Source organism: Hippoglossus hippoglossus, chromosome 7 (genome assembly GCF_009819705.1).
Source record: "Hippoglossus hippoglossus isolate fHipHip1 chromosome 7, fHipHip1.pri, whole genome shotgun sequence".
In the NCBI taxonomy this organism is placed as follows: Eukaryota; Metazoa; Chordata; class Actinopteri; order Pleuronectiformes; family Pleuronectidae; genus Hippoglossus; species Hippoglossus hippoglossus.
The window spans coordinates 16,346,903-16,371,912 of record NC_047157.1 but is presented as its reverse complement, the minus strand read 5'-3'; the positions used below and the strand labels follow the sequence as shown (position 1 = coordinate 16,371,912).

The window sequence follows — 25,010 nt, the reverse complement described above, 5'->3', positions numbered from 1 at the left end:
TTCCCTGCTCTTTTCCTTTGACTTTCACTTCTGCTTAGCTTTAAGTGGTGTATGGTTGCAGACATAACACATATCTAAATAAATATTTGTTATTGATAATAACTTAAATGACGTAAAAGCTTTAAGCCTACTTAATTTGTACTGTTATCGCAAAGAGAACACATTTGTGATCTTTGGGTGCCAGATCTAGCCCCGGTCATTTCGCAGGTTGATAACACAAGGTTTGTATTAAGCATTAAATATTTGAAAGGTGTGTGCGAGTGTGAGGAAGATGATGCAATCAAATATCAAATCAAATCAATCATATCCAGTAAATATGAAAGTGATTTAAAATCCATTTTAATTGACAAAAACAATAGATTTGGATAAAATAATATTGTGATACATTACCACAATATTTGTGTATGCTTACGAGGACCATAATAAGAAGTGAAATGTTCTTAAGATATGATTAAAAAAATACTTTTTAGTCTGATTTAATTATCCATATTTTCCTGGGTTGTAAAAACTAATTATTTATGGGAATACTTTCTGTCTGTGTGGTTTCAGATGAACTCCTCATTTTACGCATGTCTCTCCATCCCATCCCTTTTTAATATCTCCTTCCAAACTCTGTAACCTCAGCATCTGCCCAATGGGCGAGAGGAGCTGACAGCGAGCCCTCCCTCATCTCTCCCCTCTCTCCCACCCTGTCTCTCTCTCTCTCTCTCTCTCTCAGCTCTGACTCTGTCCACTGATAAAGGAGAGGTCTGGTGCGAGCAGCATCCGACCCAGCGCGCAGTCACACAGACGACAGAACCGCAGTTCAGTCTCGCAGCATCTGTACCGACCTCTGGCTCCAGCTTTCAGTCAGACCATTTCTCTTTTTTCTGCCTCTGAACTGAGCACCAACCAAGGATAAGTGTCCGGGGAGCTGAGTGGAGCTGGAGGAGTGAAAGCAGCCGACACTTGTTGCACGCCCCGTCAGGTAAACCTCCTGTCGGCAGCCTGAAGCGCGCAGTCTGGTGCGCACATGGCACAGAAAACGCGTCCCTCGCTCTCCTGACAGCCGCGCAACATGGAGACACACACTGGATAACGAGGCCTTTACTACACCGAACGGGCGATTCACCTGACTTCCCATCAAACCTTATCTAAGTTGGGGCGTTTTCTTCCGATTTCAGAATTTTTGGGAACTTTTTTTGGTTTGTTGTTTTTTTTCTTGAAAGACAAACCATGCTGGGTTTAAACAGGATTCTGAGCCTCCGGGCGACGCGGATTCGGAGCTATGGTTCGCCGGGCGTCAGACTCTCCTCCCGGGCTTCTTCCCGGTGCCAAACCCCCAGTGCCAGCTCCAGGATTTACTGTGCGTGCGTGTTGCTGCTGCTGCTGGTTACACCTCGGGTGGACTCTTCATGGTGGTGAGTGTGCATCCCTCACACCTACAGGCCTGCCAGGGCTGTAGATTTATAGAAGCTCAATCTGCAGCCTGTATTTTCTTCTGGAAGAAACGATTAAGAAAACACCCGTGAAGAAAGTTTGCGATAATTATAATAATGACTAGATTGACATTATGAGTCGAGTTGTAAAAGGAAAGTTAGAAAAATGCCACACAGTTTGAACATCCATCACTGATCTTAATCATTTGAAACGGAGCTGGGACTGCTGCCTGGCTCTAGAAACTTCAAGGATTCAAACTGCCAACGAATTTAAATTATGACGACTATTTTCAAATAACTCTTTTCCAAACACGAAAGCAAAAACCCGCTCCAATTAATTTTCCAGCAGCAGACGCACAAGGCCATTATGAGGGTTGAGGGTTTGTATAAGTTAATTTATTGTGGCGGACACAGTGTGAAGCCGACAGTGCTTTTCTCATCAACTTCAGTTGCTTAAACTTTATTATGATTCTACTGCTTATGTTCGTTTTCTTTTGTAAATAACGCGTTTAAATTAAATTATTTATTAAAACAAGTTTCACAGGCTATGATTTGTAATGACTGACTTTCAATTTTTTGCCTTGTAATTTTTATGAGGTAATGACTGAATAACTCTTACTGGGTTTTTTTTCTGTCATCATTTAATTTAATTTTAATTGAGTAGTTCCTGGGAATAAAATGAAAACAACCCTAATTATAAGTTTGTGAATACGCCTCTTTAGGATTGTGTTTCTCACACGAATTTTGCTGCGTGTCAGTTTGTTGGCCTGCCACATTCAGCAATAATAATACAGCGATAAATGTAATTTATGTCGGCGCTGTTGGCTGAACGCGTGTTCAGCTCAGCTGGAGCCTACATTAGACAAGGCAGAGCAGTCATTAATTCACCAGGTACCACACACACACACACACACACACACACACACACACACACACACACACACACGCACGCACGCACACACACACGAATGACTTCACCAAAATACCCCCAAACCAGCCATCTAGAGCATAGGTGAGGTGTGAAAAAAATATCTCATTGCCTGCGTAAAAACATACGTGAAAATGTCCATGTGTGTGAGTGTGTTTATAGGAGAGGTTTCTGTGTGTGGGCGGGTATGGGGGTAAAGGAATGCCTAATAGTTTGTGTAGATTAAAAGCAGTTATGGGGAGTGTAGTGGGAAGAGTGTGCGTAAAGGCTTTGGGTTCTGGCATTATTGGCTTTGGGGGGAATTTACAGTGTTTGAACTGTTTATCACGTTTCTGTACAGTAAGTGATGATGTGGACGGATCGGGAGCGTTGACACCACAAGTTATTGAGAGGTGTACAAGCCACTTGTGAAAAGTGAAAAAAGCCTACATAAATTAATATAAATCTTTTTTTTAATGCGTACACATTTTATAGTTGTGATGAATGTTCTTGTGAAATAATGACAACCCACCGCCTTCAATTATTTGTCTCCTTCATATCTTTTTCCTATGATGCACTGGTCGCAGGCCTTTACAGCAAGTTATTTTAGACCTGTGGATAAAGATTTACTATCCTATAAAATCCACAAGTCCTCCTGACTTTCAGAAAGACACACGGAGAGAAAATGAAGTGTGAATTGCTGCCCTGCCTTCCCTTTGATGGGCACTCTGTTCTTATTCCTCCTCTCTAATCCCACTCTGGGGAGCAGAGAGCCTCCGGTCTCAATCCTCTCGACCGGCCTCATAAAACACGACCACACAGCTACACGCTCCCCTGACCTCCCCTCGCTGACCCGCCGAAGCCAGGCAGCCACTGAGCTGCAAGAAGTCTCGTGCTCGCACACAAATGTCACGATGAGGTTCAGAGTTTATTTTGGGTAAACTCAATGCAGCGTTTATCTTGATGGGATGCTGTAAAAGTTTTATCAGGACACAGAGAGGGCTTGGGAGAAGCTTGCCGCAGCGGGGCTGTGAGTAAGATGAGAGCGATGAGGCAGAGGACAGAGAGGAGTAGAGGGAGTAAATGGGGTCTGAGTTTGACAGGGTTATTGGAGACCTCAGACTTCTTGCTCTGATTTGTGACAACATGATTTCAACTATCCTGTTGGGAAACGTCTCAACACACATACACATACAGGTCTTGTGGGGAGAGGTTAAGTGCTTATTTATTTGGAGAGCAGAGTAAATGGTTTCCACTCCCCTCCTACTCGCAAACCTTAAACTGTTAAGTGTAGTGAACTCTGACTCATAAAGGACTGTTAGTGCGGCTCTCCTTCATGCCACTCACCTTCCTTCAAGTGTGCATCCACATGTGTATTTATCTACCAAATGAGAGCACCTATACTCCTACATTGCAATATCAATCACTGCCCTGTATTACAGTCCAATTCAGATAGAGCCCCATGTGATTCACTTGAAAAGCACCCTTAATTCTCTTGTGTTCTTTGCATCCTCAGGTACATCGGGGCACTCGGGGCCCGTGTGATCTGCGACAACATCCCAGGTTTGGTGAACAAGCAGCGGCAACTTTGCCAGCGCCACCCGGACATCATGCAGGCCATCGGCGAGGGCACCAAGGAGTGGATCAGAGAATGCCAGCACCAATTCAGACACCATCGCTGGAACTGCAGCACACTGGACCGCGACCACACTGTGTTTGGACGTGTCCTGCTACGGAGTAAGTCCATGTGTGTTTCTGCACTTGAGTATATGGATACCGATCCCCATCTGTTGCTACTTCACTCCTCATTCTCACCCCAGCTCTCCGCTCTGTCCTTCTCCCATTTACTCTGTGATCGTCCTTCCTCATACTCACATATGCTGGTGCTCCGTGTTTATAGTCACTAATGGACTGTTGTAATGCCTTATGCCTCGTCAATAAACACACAGGCTTCGAGACCTGGGCTTGTCGTCATTTTGTTTTTCCACTGCTGCCAGACCCCTCCGCTTTGTAACAGATGCATGTTAACATACACATGTTCCCCGTCTTCTAAACTAGTGCATGCATAATTCCTCCTTATGAGCGATGTTACGGTTGCATATCTGAATCCTGAACATTTAATAAATAACACAGGGTTCGAGGGCTCTTGAGTAACAACGCTTCATAGCCAAGCTGCATTGGTGTCGAGAAGTCAACTGGTGATTTAGCATGAAAGATATGAAATGATGAGTTAAGGTACCTGTGTGGCATGCCGTGTAACACTTAAAGACATCTTTAGGATTGTGTTCTCGGATTATTCTTTTTCTGCTTTTATTGCATTTGAGCAAGGAATGATCAGAAATGCTTTATTTAAAGTCCAATGTAGCAGAATGCTGATTGCTCAAAATAAAGATGTTAGTCTTTACAAATGAAGAAGCCAGCACTGACACTCCTTGGCTTGTTATTGTCCCTCGTCCAGCCATCCGAAGCATGTGTGGGGGGCAAATGATGCATGGAAAAAAGTAGCAGATATGGAGATACGGGCTGTGTGTCTGTGTGTGGTGGTGGTGGAGAGGAATAAACAGTAATGTAGATGTAAATATTTGGAGAGATATTCTCACTGTCAGACAAACAGCGCAGGTTTGAATGATGACCAGCAGTGCCCTCCTCCATCCTCCCCCACATGCACCCCTCAGCACCCACTGCCCCCATTCTCACTTCTCCTCACCCAGCGGATGAAACGGGACATTCCAGTGACTAGAGAACAACCAGGTTGGATCAGCTCCTCTGGTTCAGATAGGTTTGAAGAGAGAGCGTGTACACTTTCAAAACGCACAAGTGCCCCACGTCACAATCCAGAAAGCTTAGCAATATTATGTTGAAGTGCTGGTACTTGAGTATTTAGATGTCATGAAACGTTATCCTTCTACTCCACGTTTCATACGGAAATACTGCTTCACTTATCTCGTTATGAGTTAATTTACAAAACAGTGTTTGTTACAACAATACCACAGCATTGAAATACTTATACAAACTTTCACAGAAAACCAATAACTGGGAGCATGTTTAAAAACAGAGACAGTTCAATAGATTTGAGAAACAAATGTAACCTGCACCTTTTGTTAACAAGCAACTGCGAGCTAAGCTGATGTTCACATCGGCTGTCTGGGGAAAGCAGCCATGCAACTAGCAGCAAATATTAAAGCAGAGGTGCAGGTGTTAAAACAAACACAGGTCCTGTCTGACATCGAAATAAAAATGAGTCTTGAGAGAGGAGGCTGAGGCAGCTGCTGAACCTGGTTGTACAGTTTATTTCCCGTGTACTGCCGTGCAGTGTTGCATGGACAGCTAGCATGGTACAAGAAAGCCAGCTATATTGTGTCCCATTGGCAAAATGATTGTGAATTGTCGTTATGACGATAGTACCGGCAACAGACGTCAGGCTCACCCACGTCAAGTGGTAAAGCAACTCATACGCCTGAATCCTCAGTGGAGCTAAAATTGTAAAGTCTACAAAAAGGGTGGTTCAACAGCAGAGGAGGAACTTATACATTGAGTGACTCGGTATTATCTCAGGTGGGATGTTTCAATTGCCCACAAAGGGGGGGGGGGGGGGGGGGGGGGGGGGGGGGGGGGGGTATGGATTCTCGTACCTGTTTAAATTTATTTAAAACTAAATGGTTATATTTAATCAGTTCTAAGATTGTTAGATTGTCTTGACTGACAAATGATCTCATATATGATGTATCTTTTTTTTTATATGAATAGTTGGAGTATTTTGATCTTTGAAACCCCCCTTGTCGCGCTTTGGTGCATACGCCCAGAAATCGCTCTCTCAGTCTGCTTTTGGAGCTGAGAGAGCCAGTGGTCTGAGAAGAGGTTGTAAACTGATGCAGTCCCTGTTTCATGTTGTATCATTACAGTAAAAACAATCAAAAGAGAGCTGCGGTGTCTCAGTGTTTTCTTGGTGTGTGTCCTGAACTCGCTACACGTGTGTCCTGTTTTCACTCATTCCAAAACAAATGCACATGCTGTCTGAACCGAGGTTTTTAAGACAGGTGACAGTGGAAACTACCGCTTTTGTCCAATTAGGCGCCAAAATCAACGAAAATTAAAAGTTCCTTGTAAGAGCTTTAAAGACCAAGATTCTGTGTATGCAGAGGTGACATTTCAAAATGGAAAAACGTTCATCAACTGGGGATCATGATTATCGCATTTCATGACAAGTAATTATTAAGTAAGTCATTATTTATTCAAAATTCGATTAATGTCTTATGTCATTAAATTGGCTTGACTTGGAATTGCTGCGTTTTCACCTGAAACATGTGGATCCATCCTCTGGGGACCATGAATTTCCCCAGCAAATTTCATTGAAATGACACCATTACTCTTTGTAATGGTCATGTATCAAAAGCTTTGATTCCAGATGGTCTGTCATGGATCCAGGAGGAGACCAGAATCATTAGGGGCCATTAAATCTTCACCAAAGTCCCTGGTCGATCGTTGTTTAACTATCTTGATCTGGATTGAAGTGCTTGACTGACAAACCACTTGCCGGACTTGGGCCATACGAGCATTGTGTTGACAATTAAGCCTGTTTGGACTTAGATTACAGAGGCACCAAGTGAAAACCACTTGAGTCTGTTTGGTTGACCTAACCCTCATGCTTCTCGCTGCCACAATGCTTTTTGGGGTTCTTCACTACCAGAAAAAAAGCAACTGCGACCAAACACTATGTCTAATTCTCTCTGTGTCTTTGGCCACACAATAGATGAGTCATAATCTAAAGAACTTCAGAGGCCAGGGAAGAACAGATGAGCAGTGCAAGGGTAGATAATGCTGTCATGACATCACCCTGGTGCTGATTAATGGGGTATCACTGTGTCTGTCTTTAAACAATTTATGTGAGCAGAGGAGAGCCCCGCAGCTAGAATTATTTCCATGATAATATTTAAACAGAGCTGTCCTATGAGCCTACTCCACATCAGGCCTGATACATCCCCGTCAGCTGCACCTTCACTGGCTCACCCCCAGGCCCGGTCATGGCATTACACTGTGTGTATCTGTGTATGCATGTGAACGTGTGAACGGCAAAGCTCTAAGACTTGAGGTCTCAAAGGATCGTAATGACATGATATATTTAACCTCTGTTTCTTTTTCCCCTGCTTTCCCTGTCTCTTCCTCAGGCAGCCGCGAGGCAGCATTCGTCTACGCTATCTCCTCAGCAGGAGTGGTGTATGCGCTCACTCGCGCCTGCAGCCAGGGGGAACTGAAGACGTGTAACTGTGACCCGCACAAGCGAGGACGGGCTAGTGACGAGCGGGGAGAGTTTGACTGGGGCGGCTGTAGTGACAATATTAACTATGGGATCAAGTTTGCCAAAGCCTTCATAGATGCCAAAGAAAGGACGGTCCGAGACGCACGGGCACTCATGAACCTGCACAACAATCGCTGTGGCAGAATAGTAAGTGTGCTGTTTCAGCAGCATCAATTCACCTTATATCTAGTGGCATATGCACATGTCTTGTTATGTTTTGTTATGTTTTGTTATGTTTTGTTATGATTTGTTGTGTTTTGTTATGTTTTGTTATTCTGCATCTTTGGCACAATTTACAGCTCAGCCGGTATTTAAGCTATGGTTGATACTCTGGAAAAGCAAGGGCAGGCTACACTTTGGAGAAATGCCACAGATACATCCCGCCCCCTCCCATCGACCCTCTCATCAAAGCTATGGCCTTAAAACATATGAACGTGAACTACCTGCCAACTGACCCCAGCTTTTTTTCAGATGACGTTATTTATTGATGGTTATCGGGACTTGAAGAGAATTTCCACGAATAAGATTAAAATAAGGTCCAGAAACAAGTTACTAACCCTACCTTTAAAAAAACGTTCCTATTATCTCGATTCCACAAAATCTCTACATGCAAATGGGAGATGAAAAGTTTGGTGACATTTTAACTTGTTGGAGGAAATCTTTTTTCCTAATAATGAAGATTAACTTTGCAGCTTTATTCACATTTTCACATATTGTGAGCTTTATGCTGCCACCTGAATGGAATAAAGATGAATGGAATTTTTTATTTGAGGTGAACATTTTTATTTAAAACTGTTACACCTCTTTCCAGAAATTGTGTCCTGATCATTCTGGATAATTCACTAGGGGCTAATTCATTGGAGGAAAGTGTGTAAAAAAGTGTGTAGATGTAGACAACATACAACAACATAAACAATATCCCCACTTCTCTCGATGTGTGAAGGCAGTGAAGCGATTCATGAAGCTGGAGTGCAAATGCCACGGAGTGAGTGGCTCCTGCACGCTGCGGACATGTTGGATGGCCATGGCAGACTTCAGGAAGACCGGCGACTACCTGAGGAGGAAATACAACGGGGCCATCGAGGTGACAATGAATCAGGACGGGACGGGCTTCGCTGTGGCAAACAAAGCCTTCAGGAAGGCCACCAAAAATGACCTGGTCTACTTTGAGAACTCACCGGATTATTGCCTGCAAGACAAAGCAGCAGGTAAGAGAGAAGTGACGGAAGAAATAGAAGAAGAAGGTAGACCGGACAGGCAGTTTCTCATGGATGTTGATGGATTGCCCCGACTGTGTTATGTGTATGTTCATGCATGACTAGTGTGTGTGTGTGTGTGTGTGTGTGTGTGTGTGTGTGTGTGTGTGTGTGTGTGTGTGTGTGTGTGTGTGTGTGTGTGTGTAATGGTTGACAGATAACACAGTAGGCCTCCCGTGTGATGTCTGTGGAAGCTAATATCCTTGTACCCTGGGGACATGGTCGCTCTGTGACCACCTGACCTCTGTCGGTTTCCGTCAACACAACCACACAAATATGTACACACACATACACAACCCCATGGTCAGAGAATGTCTTATTCAACTTTTACGAGATGCACCTAATCAGTAATGATTGTCCCCGATTGGCTGGTTGTTGGCTAAAAAGACTGTCAGACAAATGTTTGGTTACTTGACACCAACACCTCGATCATTTAACTCCTCCCTCCTTCCCTTTGTCCCCCTCACCCTTCATCCCTTCGTCCCTTCGTCCATCCTCCCCCCTCTTTCTCACCTTCCCAGAGGAATCCACAGCCTAGGGACAGAAGCAACTCATTTAAAAAAAAAAAAATCACTTCTTTCTGTCTGTCACAGCCTCTCTCGCTCTCTGTCTGTCTGAACTAAGCGTAGCTGGAGGGCAGTGTGGGCCTCAGAGTGTGAGAGCCTGTCTGTCTGTCACGCTCCACTGTCCATTTAACCCTCACAGACACACACACACACAATCACACACACACACACACACACAGAGAGAGACACACACACACACACACAGTGGCTTCAAAGGGAGCAGTGGCTTGGGAAAGGCAGTGTAACTATAGGCCACTCTACCAACACGGCATAGTTGTGTGTGTGGGTCTGTTGTTCTACGGGCAGCTTGTTGTGATAGGTAGCCGTTCAAACGGGGAGCTTCTCACACCAAACACCAGCACTAATCTCTGTGGGGATGACATTCACATAAGACACAGACAACATGCCATTGCATTAGGTAATAGCCAGACTGCATAACAGAACGATGCACTAAAACTTCTGAGTTCCCTATTCAGGAGTATGAAACCTCACTAGGAACCATTGACATTTGCAATAACATAAATGACCAAAAGTCCAACTATGTAAGCTAAAGTTTCTGACAGTAGATCCCAAGCGTCAGTCCACTTCAAGCTATCCTAACCAAAGTCTTTTGTGTTCTGTGCAGGTTCCCTGGGCACAGCTGGGCGAGTCTGCAACAAGACGTCACGCGGCACCGACGGCTGCGAGGTCATGTGCTGTGGACGGGGCTACGACACCACACGGGTCCAGCAGATCACCAAGTGCGAGTGCAAGTTCAAATGGTGCTGCGCTGTGGAGTGTAAGGACTGCGAGGAGGCCGTGGACATACACACGTGCAAGGCCCCCAAACGAGCCGAATGGTTGGAGCAGACCTGAGGACACGCCCCCTAAGCCCCCCCATAATGCAGTCCCATCCCTTTCCCCTTTGCAGGACATCCTGTGGAACATGGCATTCTGGGAAAGTTTGTCCGAAAGTGCTCCGCGTCTCCGCCCTCCCCTCTACCCACCTCGGTTCATCATTGCATGGCTTTTCTACTTGTCTCTGTGAAAGCACTAGAATTCAGTACCCATGAATATGAATTAATACCCATAATCCCTGTTTGTGAATGGCCTTGTGACTGACCCGCTGGGATCCGACGATGAACAGTGAAACCAGCAAACACTTTGGGGTTCGGGTGGATTGGGCTTTTATCAAAGATTCGGTCCAGGTGGCCTGTTTTCTAGAGTGGGGTTCTGAGTTAAAAATGGTTTGCTGCTTTTACGACGCTTTAAAAGACACATTTTTACATTAACTGAGCCTTCAAACATATCCAGTATTATTACAACAACATCATATACTCGCATAATTTTCTTTATTTTTTCTGGGGAAATACACTTTTATCCACCCAAACAAATACTTGGTTGGACTTTGGGAAGTAGCTTGACAAGTGCACTTTGAGAAGTGGACATCTTGAGAGTAAGTTTGGCTCTGCGTTGTCAAACAGAAGTCCAGACAAGAGGACTACCAGAGGACGAGGAGGAGATGGACACCAGATGAATAAACGGACGGATGCATTATTGGAACTTTGAATGCAACTGTAAAAAACAAAGCAAAAAAAAACAACAAAAAAACTAAAACAGAAAGAAAGTTGTTTAAAAGTGATTTATTTAAATTGTAAAGTGTTGTTTCATTTCTCATCTGCGGATGGGACTGCACTACATTGGCTGACAAGAGGAAAGAGAAGAGCACTCCCATTATTGTGATTATACAGCGTACTTTAGTTTTCAGTGTGTAAGACAACAAACTGCCGATGAGAAGAAGAAGAAGGCCAAGAAGTAGAAGAAGAAAGCCTGGACGGCCATTCAGTCACACATAACCACCACATCAGACAGATTGTACTTCTCTGCTCTCCAGCTTGCTTGTATAACATTGTGTATATTGCCTTATCTAAACAGATGTTCATATGAAATATATGGTGCATTAGTATGACACTGGAATCTTTGTTTTTTGTTCAGACGGACAAAACGAAGAGGTTGAAGGCGAGAAAGAGACTAGATAGTTCCGACGGGGCAGAACTAATCGGTGGGAGCGAGTTCTGTTGGGCTGCTGTCATAACCTGCCGCGTTATTCTCATCACACAAACGCACACGCCGTCACATCTCCTCACCAGCATGAGCCGAGAGACACTGGGGCAGTAATAACACAAATCAAAACAAAGGCTGATTCAGTATGGATCAGGGTGGGGTGTGTTATATCAGTCAAAGGGGAGGGAAGTGTTTGATTAAAGGCCCAACCTAAACCCCCAACCCTTGCTGGCCTCCTCCCACCCCTCGCTATGTGGAATTCCAGGTGGGTCCCGGGCTAATGACTAGATGGCTGTAATTACCCTGGGCTGTTGATAGCTGGTGATTGGACATGGTCGTGCCACAGAGGACCTAGTGTGGGCTCCTGCTGGGACCACATTTAATCAAAGGCTTCTTGGCCGGCTTATCAAAGGGAATACTTTCCAGCAATCTTCTCTGCCTCAGCCCCCTCCGCTTCCCAGACTCCTGGTCCGGTTCAGCCTCTGTTATATTAGAGCCCAGAGACTCCTGATAACACAAATTCAAAAGGGACAGTGCATCACAGAATAAAATCTAGAACGGCACTCAGTAGAGCGCATACCTTCTCCGCAAGGGCCCAACAGTCTCCTTCAATTCAATCCGGCTGCACCAAATTTCACCCACTCATAGATCTCAGTTCCCTTAATGTGGCAGATTTTAAATCAACATCATTGAATTTTTTCATGAGAAATCAACCAAAATGTTAAAAAACGCAATATTAAAGAAAGTGAAAAAACATTCCTCGATCTGCCCCCCTGCTCCGGTGGGTTCTTCCCAGACACATATCGCATCCTTCTACCAACTTTCGTGGAAATCTGTTCGGTTCACATAACTGCAAGACCACTAAATTATAAAGCATTCTTTCATCGCCATTTACCATCTTTAAACACTGGTACAGGTTCTAACACCGCTGTCAATATGTACTGACAGTTTGATCATCTCGCCCAGGCCAGCAGATACCTTCGTGCAGGAAGCAACTGATTCAATGGAAATAGAAAAATGCTGACTTCTCTGACCTCTACTTAATCAGTACCACCCAATGTTTGTGATACAAAGTTTTTAATGGATTAATATTTGGCCATTCATGATTCATTTTTCAGTCCAACAACCTCATCTGCCACAAAACGAGCCCTCAACATCCTGGGATGGGTCTTTTAATAGCCGCGAGGGCCCCGTATCGTCAGATAAGATAAGCTTTATTGTCCCTGAGGGGAATATTATCAAGTCATTCCAGTCATTGAGACTGTTCTAGTGCCAGTGTCTTGTGGCAGAGTCTATCTGTGTCCTGGATGCCAGGCTGAGAGCATTCCTGCAGAGTATGACAGGCAAACCACTCGTCTTCAGGCAGCACTGAGGGTGAGGAAGAGGAGAGGGAGACAGCACCGACTGTCATGAATCAGGCCTTGTTTCCATAGCTCTATTGGTTATGATAATGTTGTATTTGTTGAATGCATTGTTTAAATCTGGGATTTTTTTATAGAAACTATACAGGTTTTAAAGATTTATTTTAATGAATGAGGGAAGACAAGCAGCATATGGCCAGGTCGGAACCGAATCTGCAGCCACAGCAGGACTCAATCCTCCGTTTGTGGAGTATACAATCAGAAATACTTTATTGATCTCAGGGGGAAATTGTGTAGTATTTAAACAAAAGAAAAAACACCTTAGAGAAAACAGACCTAGTAGTATTACCATTCAGACTGTTATAATCCATCACGTTTCACAGTCCAAGTTTGAGGCTCATTCGACCTGCTGTACTCGCAGTAGTTGTGCTCAGTTTTCCTAAATTTGTACATTTTACGGGTCAGATGAAAGAAATGAACTTGGTGGGTAATCTGTTATTGAATCAATGGAAACAAAGGATGAAAGTAATAAACAATAAACCAGAATTATTCTTTAATTCCACAAGGCCACAGAATCTGACCAGGACCAAATTACAGACACAAGTCAATCCAAAATGTGGTTCAGCTCAAACTTAAAATTGTTGCTTTTGAAAAGTAAAGGTTGCCCAATTGTATGTGTACAAACTGACTCACACATTGCTGCAGTATCTTTAGACTATGATTCACTCACACAGGACACGAGGCCCCGGTTGATTGTTCTCAACTGTGTCACCCCCCCCTGTGTATCGCACTGACAGTTATGTTGATTTATCAGCCTTATATCCATGCTGTAATGCATGTCCATCTGAGCTAAGGTTACCGAATGACAATATCCCCGAGAATAGGATGAACTCCCCTCCGCTTGCACGCACATGCATGCAAGTACACGTACATGAATAAGTCACAGAGGTTGATGGAGGTCGCAGAGGTTGATGGACAGAACAGAGCCAACAACCTCGACTGTGGGAGACTCTGACATCTTGCTCTAAAATCCAGCTGAAGAGAAGGAGACAGTGAGAAGAAGGACAGCGAGTCTAACGGATGGATGAAGGGGAGACATGTATAGTGTTACTGAGAGACCTGGTGGGCATGTTTATCAGCAGATCTTAATCTGAGCAGAAAGAACCGCGTTCACCACAATTCATCATCATTAGCCGCCCCACCTGCCACATCTCCAAGACTGCCTCCCCCCCGCTGCTCAGATACAAGGTCTGGAGACCCCACCAACAAATGTCAGCAACATTCACCTTGGGGTGGTCTGGGTGTCAGCCATGCGATTTGTTTCGCACACATATTCACATGTACGTACCTGCAGGCTCGGATAGGACCCCCTCAGTACCCCCCGGGCTCACCCATCACCTGTCTGGTCAGACACTCAGCATGTTGGCGAGCCCTTCTACTCTGTCACTCAGTGTTCGTAACCAGAGAGTGCATGCAAACATACACGTTTTGTGTGTGTATGTGTGTGGTGGGATGAGTTAAGACCTCAGGGCCAGGAGGACCCGGGTCATTTTTGGGCAGGGGAGTCTGGCGAGGTTAGGGGTCATGAAGGTTTAGGCATATCAAAAAGAGAACCTTCAGCACTATGAACGACCACCATCGATCTCTCTCCTGTTGACACCTCCTAAACATTTACAACTTGCTCATACAGCAAAGTTGCTCTCTGGCTCGCCAGCAAAGAGGTGAACTCAGAAAGAGCACCTGCTCTGCTACATTTAAACCTGGACTATAGCTGCTGACAGTGACCGTTCATCTTTCATCTTTTTCCTCTGCCTCTCTGTCTGATAAGACAGCCACTGGGTATTAGGTGGCACAGTTTTGCTGGGAATAGGTCTGGACTGGGAGGATGTGAGTGCGAGGTGCAGAATTTATTGGGGAGCTCAGAATGAAATTGATTTGACCTGCCAGGACCCGAGGGGTATACAGACAAAGAGAAAGAACGAGAGAGAAGAGAAAGTACTGGTATGAATTGCAGCGTCTGTACTGAGGGGAAAAAGAAAATTATTGGCCGAAACCTACGGCAAAAAATGTTGACCCCTCAACTCTCCCAACCCATCTACCCGCAACATTTTCTGATAGCTAGAATGGCACTGAGCAGAGTGCATACCTCCGCTAAGGCCTCTTAAATTCAATCAAGCTGCACCAAATAGAAATCAGTTCCAATATCCATGAATTATTCCCTCCCAAGGTTAAGGAAAGTTTCTGGATCCGCCCTTCTGGATCTCGCTTACAAACAAACATACATAAAAACTGACCAACAAGCAAACAGACAGGGGTGAAAACATAACCTCCAGATGTAATAAACTTATCAGAATCTGTATAGTATCACTGCAACATCTGCACTTCTCTGTCATCGAAATTGGATCGTCAAATCAAATCTGTGACAAAACGAATACAACTGGAAATTCCATTGGTGGAGCAGCACTCACTCACCATTGCTGTCTCTGACACATACACTCCCATGCAGGTTGACATCAATTCACTTTCTGCGAGTACAAACCCTGTGTCATGCGACACGGCTCAGATTTGTCAAGTATAATTTATCTGTGATATTACTCAATGCCCGAAGACAAGCTCAGTCATTGTCCGACGGAATATTCTGCAGACTGGACTCACAGACAATCAGCATGAGGGTCAAAGGACAAAGAGTGTAGGGTCTGGGCCCGAGTCGGAAATTCAGGGTCGGTGAATTCTTCACCGTACAAGGTGTGGGCTGCAATGTGACGAGGTTTATATGTGCGTGTGACAGCGTGAGTGTGTTTATCTCCCTCCCTGTGTGGGAATTTACGGACACACCTCGCAAGGCACAAACACCAGTGACCTGGAAAAATAGTCCAAATTCCACCAACATACCAGGGAATCGCGGGGTTCGGGGCTGACAATACACACTGACACAGACAACGGGGGGGAAAAGAGGTGTGGGAAACTGGAGAGATACAGGGTCAGGGTCAGACTGTGTAGGCCTCACAGACATAGATACCAGTGAGTGATACCAGCTGACACACACTGATGCTAACACTAACAGTGATACCGCGGCTACCTGAGTGACATTGATAGATAGCGCCGAGCCATCCCAACCAAAACCGGGCTCATCCCAAATCAGGGTTGCTCTCTCTTATTCCTCATATTTCTGCTACTGGGGGAACAATTATTCTCATGTCAGTGACGCAGACGTAAAAAGTCCAAACATGAGGAGGTGAAATGGGTGAAAGGTGAAACCATCTCGTGCCTACCTGTACTCAGACGGGTTCACAACTGTGTGTTTATTGTTGCATTGAGAGGAGAAGATGTGTTTACCACAGCGCTGGAGCCAACATCGCACTCCCAGTCTCCCAGCCTCCTCACCTTTAGAAACACAAACCACTAAAGATGCACATAAATTCACTTGTACAACCAATCCTAAACTCAGACCACACAAACAAACACTCCAATGTGGAATGTTGGAGACTCTTCTGTTTGTGTGTTGAGGTGCAGCTTTCTCCCATGTTCACGTCTATGCTCATCTTCTGCGATCTAAATGCATGTTCCTGTTATATCCGGATACATAATTATAGCAAAAGTGATAATAACACTTCATCTGTGTCTTTTTCACAGTCATTCTGCTGCATGACTGGGCTGGGCTTCACCTTCCACCAGCGCTGAGACACTTGATGGAGACCAAGGACACAGTACAGTAGCCTCAGTCGCTCAGTAAACAGTGGTAAACAGAGCGAGCGCCCGGCATGAAATGGAGGAATACTGCTCACAAAACATTTACACAGAGCTGCCACGGGAACAATATCATTTCAGCTTTACAATAAAGTGCTGGTGTAACAAAAACAACAGAAGGAAACTCATCTGTGTCTGTCCCCCCGGTCAGCATGACTTGTTTATGCTTCAGCCTCCCACTCTGTGTAAGGAGATAATTCAATCAAGTATAATAGAGCTTTCACACAGGCTTCATCCAGCGTTAATACGAACGCTAGAGGAACCAAATCTTGAGACTGACCTCATATATCAAGTATTTTTATTCTATTCTAAGTCAATAAATGAGATGTTTGATGGAGACAGTGAATATCTGCACTTCGTTATCATAGATTTCTTCTTTCATCAGGAAATCTGAGACAAATTTCCACCAGCTACTTAACATGACATACAAATGACAGTATTTATCGTTATTTTTCTATATTAGTAGTAGTAATTTATGATTATTATTATTTTTATTTGCAATTCTACTCAATGCATCATAACAGGCAGTAAAGACCCTACGAAAGGATCGAACTGATGGAACAATAACAAAAATAATTGAGCAAATAATGCAACTATCTTCCAAACCAACAGGGGAGAAGAGAAACGCCTTGGGCATTGGTGTCTCAATGCCTGCAGGAATCGTGATATTTTAATAATCCCCTCTGTCCGCCATAAAGGCTAGAACACACCACACCTTGTTTTGGCAATATCATGCTGTGTCCACATCCTCCTACTGACAGTGTTTTGATTCACCGCAGACTGGAAAACTGCTCCTCTCGTGCAGAGTGTGGGAGCAGGCAGCAGCTTCACTGCACTAGGTGTTACAGCATAGATCACACATGGAACGCATGAATAGACATGAAAGGATACGCACACACATGTGCACCGTACGTGCAATCGTACAGGTCCACCATGAACATGCAAACACATACATGGTGAAAAAAGTCAATCGCTCTTACATTTTGAATGGTCTCACCAAAACGTGTTAACTGAATGACCTGCAAACACATACAAACAGAAAACTAGCTCATGAAGGGACATTTAAATTCTCTTCATGATAGACAACTTAAAGGTATATAGAAGGGGAGGGAACGATGGACATGATATAAGACACATTGAAAATGTTTTTCATCCATCACTTTAAAACAAATTGACCTCAGCCAAGGTTATGTTTTTATCCCTGTCTATTGGTTGGTTGGTTTGTTTTTCAGCAGGATTATGTCAAATCTACAGAGCAGATTTCTACGAAACTTGGTTGAAGGATGGGACATGGGCCAAAAAAGAATCCAATACATTTTGTGATGGATCCAAACTAATGGGCGGATCCAGGATTTTTTTTTTCACTATCTTTAACATTGCAAAATAGACAGTTCTTTGACATTTTCACTTCACTGCATATGTACTTGACTGATATCTATTATTGTGTAATTTGGTGCAAATACAAAATCAAATCTAAACTTAATAGCCCGTTGTGCCTTGGTGGAGGTATACGCTCTACTGAGTGTCATTCTAGTTTATTTATTTGATTGTTGTCTGTCCGTCAGCTGGTTTTACTCAAAAACCACTACATTGACTCCATAAAGTTTTGTGGGGGGGTGTCACGTGACCCAAAGAAGAACCCATTAAATGTTTGAGCAGATCCAGATAAATGGATGGATCCAGGATTTTTTTACTGTCTTTAACATGGCGAAATAGGGCGTTTGCCTTGGCGGAGAGATGCGCTCTCCGAGTGCCCTTCTAGTTGTACATGTGTGCATGAGTGTGTTAGGATTTTATTCTCAAGTCACTGGACTATAACGACGCTCAAATCTTCACTATTGGCTTGGAGCTCCGTCTCTGTCAAGTGTTTGAACGGGGATAGTTTATCGAAGGGTAAACAACAGTCCAATGTGTTTATCAGACACTAGAGCACGCACCAACAGCTGTTTACCTCACAGGGACCCAAGCCGCATACAACAACAACAACAGCACAAGCAACATGTAATCTGATGGCGTTACATGCTGATAGGGGAGGTGATGGGGGGGGGGGGGGGGGAGTGTATCTGAGAATATGGCCACCCGGCACGTAAATATCCCACCCCTGCAAAGTACTCTCTAACCCTGGAGTTTAGACTGAGGAAGGGAGGAGTGAGGGGGAGAGAGAGAGAGAGAGAGAAAGCTGTTTATGCTTGAAAGGCCTCCGACTCGTGGTAAACAAATCAATAAACATGACTCCACTTCACAACAATACACTGGTCCTGACAGAAACAAACAGCTAGACACGCACGGAAAGTCGCAGAAACAATTAAGTCTCATAAATATACATCTAAGGATACTTTACATACAAAACACATAGACTAAAATATCATCACCAGGACTGTCCTCCACAGTTTGAAATGGTAAAGGTTGGTCGTGTTGCTCTTTCTGCCTTAAAAACAGATAAGATCAATAAAGAGACAGTTTTGTGGATTAATGTCCAAAACCAATATAAAATATGAAATAATAAATCAGTCGCAGGCATGATGATTTACATGTGGATGGAAGCAACGTAAAAAATATAAATGCTAGCAGCTATACGCGTTGGGTCCTCGCCCGGACAACAATAAATTTAATTCAGCAATTTGCCCATTTGTCCTCACACAGAAACAGCAAGAGGCATCAGTAGATGTGGTCTGACGCACTTTGTGCACTGCAGTGGATGTCTCTTAGCATTAAGTATTTAGGTTTGCACATCTTCACTGTCAACACTGTTTGTGTGTCTTAGCCAAATGTTTACGTGTATCGCAATATTCTCTGGAATAGAATATTTATTCTTACTTTTATGTCCCTCTTTCTTCATCACACCAGGACCTGATAAAAAAAGAAGAAAATAAAGTTTTAAAGGTTTGACATTTTGGGAAACAAACTGATTTGCTTTCTTCCTAAGCATTAGATGAGAAAATCAATTGCACTCTTATGGAGTATAACCTGTTAACTTAGCTTAGCATGAAGACTGGGCCTGTATTAAAGTGACAAAATCTGCCTACAAGAATTTCTCAAGATCACTAATCAATATATCAGATACTTCTTGGCTGGCCGCTCTTTGCAAGACCTCACTATGGTAAGTGGACTGTATTTATATAAAGCTTTTCACATCATCACAGAGCTTCTATACGCTTTTTCAATCGCCTAGCATTCATACACTTCGTAATGCAAACTGGAAGAGCTGCTGACGTTCATGGATCGTGGACGACCCACACTACCTCCTGAGTCACATCCGCCCATGTTGTCACAATGACAATACAATTTCCTTAAAGCCGATGTATCATTGTTCCGCTTTTGTTTTTGTAGAGATTAAACAAATGAGATTAAATAGAATATGATGAGTTATTTAATCTTGTTTGTTTAATCTGTTGTACTACTTTTAGTGTGTGTGTGTGTGTGTGTGTGTGTGTGTGTGTGTGTGTGTGTGTGTGTGTGTGTGTGTGTGTGTGTGTGTGTGTGTGTGTGTGTGTGTGTGATGGAGCTGGACACAGTTGTATCATTACGATTATCTATTTCCTTTGGGCCCATGGAAAAGGACCTCACACATTGTTTAATTAATCTTCTATTAGTGTTCTATGGTTGTCTTAGTCATTCAGTGTAGAATTCTAATGTGTGCATGTTTGGGTCTGAACTATTACACATGGATGACACAAATCACTGTATAACATCATAAAGATGAACAAATGTGTGACTGGCCATGGAGCAAGGCACAAACACAAAGTGAGGGAAAAGAATGGCTTTAAATGAGAGGAGGCAACTTTCTAAAGTGTGATGTGACACCTTCTGCTTGGTCTCAGCAATGCGAACGTTTTGACTGGCAACTGGAAGAAAAGCCAAATTTGCACAATTCAACTTGTTTTCAAGCAGAAGTTATTTATCACTGTTAAGAAGAAGACAGAATATTGAAATTAACCTGGAATTGTCAGTGTTTAGGCTTTTTTCAGTACTTTTTTTTGTCAAATCTGCACTAATTCCACCACTTGAAATGAAAAAGCTGGATGTTTCAACTATTTATCCGTGTTCCTACAGCCCCCCATGTTGGTGGTGAGGTGGGGGTGGGCTCTTGCGCAGTGGCCCTGTCGTGTGGTTCCTGTGAAAATGAATATAATAAAAATCAGCATTACACCTTTTCTAACCAAACAAACACACATGCATTTCTTTTTATAACAAATCATACTATGTTCAACGTTTCGAGTCACTCCACAGTCTTTCCACGTACACTATGGCAACAGCAGTGGTGCATCCTGGGATAGCTGGCCCTCAACGAGAAAGAACATGGGCAGATGGTCAAATACAATACGCCATTTATTATTTATTCTGTTTATTTTGGTCCCTATATTTCATTTCCATATTAAATTTGTTGCAAAACAATAAAGCAAAACACAAAAAGTGTAGGCTGAAGCAATAGAGAATTACACTAAACCTATATACACAGAATATAAATTTGTCCCTACCTTTGTTCATATCTATTTGTTCATATCTATTTCAAATGTGCACGGTCTGTCAAGTTTGGCTGCAAAAAGGATATATTCAGGATATGGCCATTACTTTCTTGATGGTGTGCCTTTACTGTGAGTGGCAGGATCCAAGGCAGTGGCATCAGTATTTCTGTGGACATCATCACCCTCAACTGTCCAGTCCCCACACACACCGGGGTCATTACCTTGAGCATCATGCAGCACTCTGGCAGCTGTAAGGAGGATTGTGTGGTTGAGGGGGTCTGAGTGTGGGACTGAGCCCAGAGCAGAGAGGCCTCTCTGGTGTGAGGAGGGCAGGATGAGTGTGGCGCTCGGCCCTGTCTGGATCCCGGAGAGAGCGAGACGTGAGAAGCGAGGGCGGGAGATAAGTCCACTTCAGTAAACTCAGTGGGACACTTCAGTGCAGGCTCAGCTCTCACTCCCTGCACTGCCTGTCATGACAGACAGGGACACGGCGACAGAGACGTTCAATATAAGGAAGTTGGATCAGGGCTTTTCATTTGATTAAAGCCACATCCAACTGAAAAGTGACTCACTTCAAACTTTGTACTGTCATGTTTGGCCTGGGTGTCACCAAATACAGATGGCATAATGAAGAAACTGCTGAGGGGGCCAGTTCAATAATGGCAGTTTGTGTGTGTGTGTGTGTGTGTGTGTGTGTGTGTGTGTGTGTGTGTGTGTGTGTGTGTGTGTGTGTGTGTGTGTGTGTGTGTGTGTGTGTGGCTACAGGCTACAAGCCCAGTGACAGAGACAGATTGGGTGTCTGAGAGGGACAGATAGCCTTAAAGCCAACCTCCACTCACTCATTGAGTGAGATAAAGAGCAACATTTGCACACAGACACACACACACTCCTCCACTGGCATCCGACCAATCGCGCTGAGAAATAGCTCAACCCTTAACACGGACAAATAGGTGCGGATAAGGATTGTGTTGGGTCCCGCACAAAACTGCAGATTCATCACAAATTTCAAACAAACAGATTAGAGGAAGACTTGCGGTATTCAAATGGACTTATAGGATTTGTCCGTGTATACACTCGGCCGCGCTGTGTGAGACCCAGGAGGGTACATGAATGCGAGAGTGTGCGAGGGTGCCAGAGCAGTGACAGGCCATTCTTCTACAAACAGGTTTTCAACAAGCTCTTATCTCTCTTCTGCTCTCTCCTCATCCTTTCTCTTGTTTCTTCCTTCTCCTTTCCTTTGATTACATTTCCATCACAAATAATCACTCGCTTTTTTGTACGCAGAACATGAGCAGGAGAATTGACACAGTTACGGTGAGCTCCTGTGGCAAAGCAGTGTTATGGGTGTGTGTGTGTGTGTGTGTGCACACGCACGGGAGGGGTGGTCCTGTGTTTCCGGGTGACCTCGGTGGCCCAGGCTGCCCGTCTATTAGAGCAGGGGCTATTAGACCATCAGAAAGTGGGAGCATCCCCTCTCGCCATGGTGATAAGATCAAGGCATTCCGACGGCCAGAGCAGTCATTACCCTGCTCTCTAGCCCATAATGTCCCTCCATTAAAACACCCTGTTGCCATGGAAATGCAGCTGTAGCCGTTTAAGTCATTTCTTGGCCCTGCTGTCTCTCTGGGTCACTGGTGCACGAACGCACGCACGCACGTACACACACACACACACACGTGCATATACATATGCACAAAAATCCACACATGTGCATATACATGTGTACAAACGCACACACACACACACACATAGAATGCATTGACATGTTGTCTGATAAATAGTTACACATGCACACAGATATCGGGGGGGGCTCTCTCTCGGAAACACACACACACACACAGACACAGACACACACATACAGACACAATCAAGCGCTGCTGTCTGACTACGATTCTGGCTCATGTGGGGTCATGGCCACCAGGACAGCGGGATGGTCACTGAGTCACTGTCAGCGTAGCGAGCCCAGATGGCACAGTAAGACGGCTGAGTCATCGAGCAGTCTGACGGAAATCAGCCTCAAACACAAACACGGACAGGCAGACTGATAGGAGGCTGAAATAAACACACCAACAGACACATGCAGAGCACGAACACTGATGAGGATAAACAAACACCTCTGGTTGTTTTGAAGATTTTGTGTCAAACAAACCCGACCCCCCTCCGTCCCTCTAATCCTCAATTTGGCCACTTCCAGACTTTCTTCAGAGTCATCAGTAGACACCTCCTACGCTCAGACACACACACACACACACACACACACACACACACACACACACACACTAAAACTTACCCAACACACTTCCGAGAAAATATTGCATGAATCATACAACACAACTAAAGTTAATATAGTCCCTGTCTATTGCTCTTAGTAAATTAACCATTTGCATGCACCCATTAACAGATTTCTGCACACTTAATTTGATTGTATTTCATGCACAGAAAATAAATAAAATACAATTATTGGTTTTAGATTATTTGTTTAATGATTTAATTTACAAAAAATCGAACTATTCTTTTTTTTAAAAGGTCTCTCGCATCTTCAGAGGGCCAATGATGATGTCTCCAGTTAGTCCAAAACCCCCAAATATTCTATTTATATTAATGTAGCTCTCACATGTCATAATTTTTAAACAGTTAAGCTTGAAAAATTATGATTTATTGTTTGTTAAATTTGTCAAATTTCTGTCAATGAACTGAATCAATTAATCAACTGATCACTTTGGATTTTATACAGTATAAATATATATCCAACTATATCACAATCACTATCATTCTTCCCTCTTCAGCTCTGCTCTCTGCTTGGTGTTTAATTTCAAAACATAAAACACATCTCACAGACTTGTACAACAATTATATCAGCAACTAATCTCTTTATAAACAGGAACAACTTGAAAAATGTCATAAACATATCACACTAAAAATAGTGATTACTCAAAAATGATGCTCCAGTCACTGCGAGTACACAGAGAATTGCAGAAACTACTGTATGAAGCGTGAAAACTCCAAATCAAATCCATTAAAAGTTCATTGATGGAGCACATCTGAGGACAGAATAGATAAAGTTCAGACTTCGATACTGCACAGTTTGCAAAAAGGAAAATACTAACATTTGATCGAAATATAGAAACGATACCTCAGACAGCCACCAGTGTCTGCAAACTGACTCAGCAAAAGTTAGTCTGTGTTTCCCCCTAGTGGCAAGAGTTCAAATGTAGACCAGGAATGGCAAAGAGTGGCCCAAGCCAAGGCCCAGCGATGAATACCCTCATGAAACCACATTTACATTCACTAGATCGGGATTTCTATTTAGATCTGCACTAAATTGCACCCACTCTTAAAAATCAGTCCCGAAAACATGCCTGATTCTTTATTCTCTGAGAAATCAAAGAAATGTTTGTAAAATAAATGTTATTTTATTTTGAAAATAAAAGTGAAAAACACTGAATCCTACATTTCCCACAATGCAAATCTATTGTCTTTTACTTAGGCCATACTCATCCATGACATAACAGCATCATCAGGGGTTATTTACTTAAACTAAACTCCTTCAGGACCAGGGAAGACTTGATACAAGTGTTATAGTAGGATGAGAACATAAACTGGAAAAAAACCACTGAACTGATGGGGAAAAAAACTGCTAAAATGGTGTCAAGAGCAAAGAGTCACATGTGGGCTGTTAATATGTTTGATATAATATATTTGTGCACTGAAATTTTTCACAACAAAAACAATATCACAATCCATCACCTGCTGATGCTCTTTGTGGAACTGTAGTAATTTTTCTAGATATTGAGTACAAGGGGGAAATGTTTCATGTTGAGTTGTGACTGTTTGAGCATCAAGTAAAAAAACGATGATCTACTGACACCAGGGTTTTTTAAAGTCTCAGACTGTGATCTACACTGCTCTGTACTGATCCTGCCTCTCTACCTTTAAACATGGCGCCTCCC

The 25,010-nt window shown here is 43.6% G+C and overlaps 1 protein-coding gene across 1 annotated transcript; it reads left to right on the top strand.

The window, feature by feature from the left end:
* The first annotated feature begins 727 nt into the window (after window positions 1-727).
* Window positions 728-11,406, top strand: LOC117764017 (protein Wnt-2b-A). The gene is made up of 5 exons (XM_034589415.1): window positions 728-1,400; window positions 3,842-4,062; window positions 7,491-7,768; window positions 8,565-8,829; window positions 10,069-11,406. The coding sequence occupies exons 1-5, from the start codon at window positions 1,216-1,218 to the stop codon at window positions 10,296-10,298; spliced, it is 1,179 nt and encodes a 392-aa protein (XP_034445306.1). The 5' UTR covers window positions 728-1,215; the 3' UTR covers window positions 10,299-11,406.
* Window positions 11,407-25,010: the final 13,604 nt, after the last annotated feature.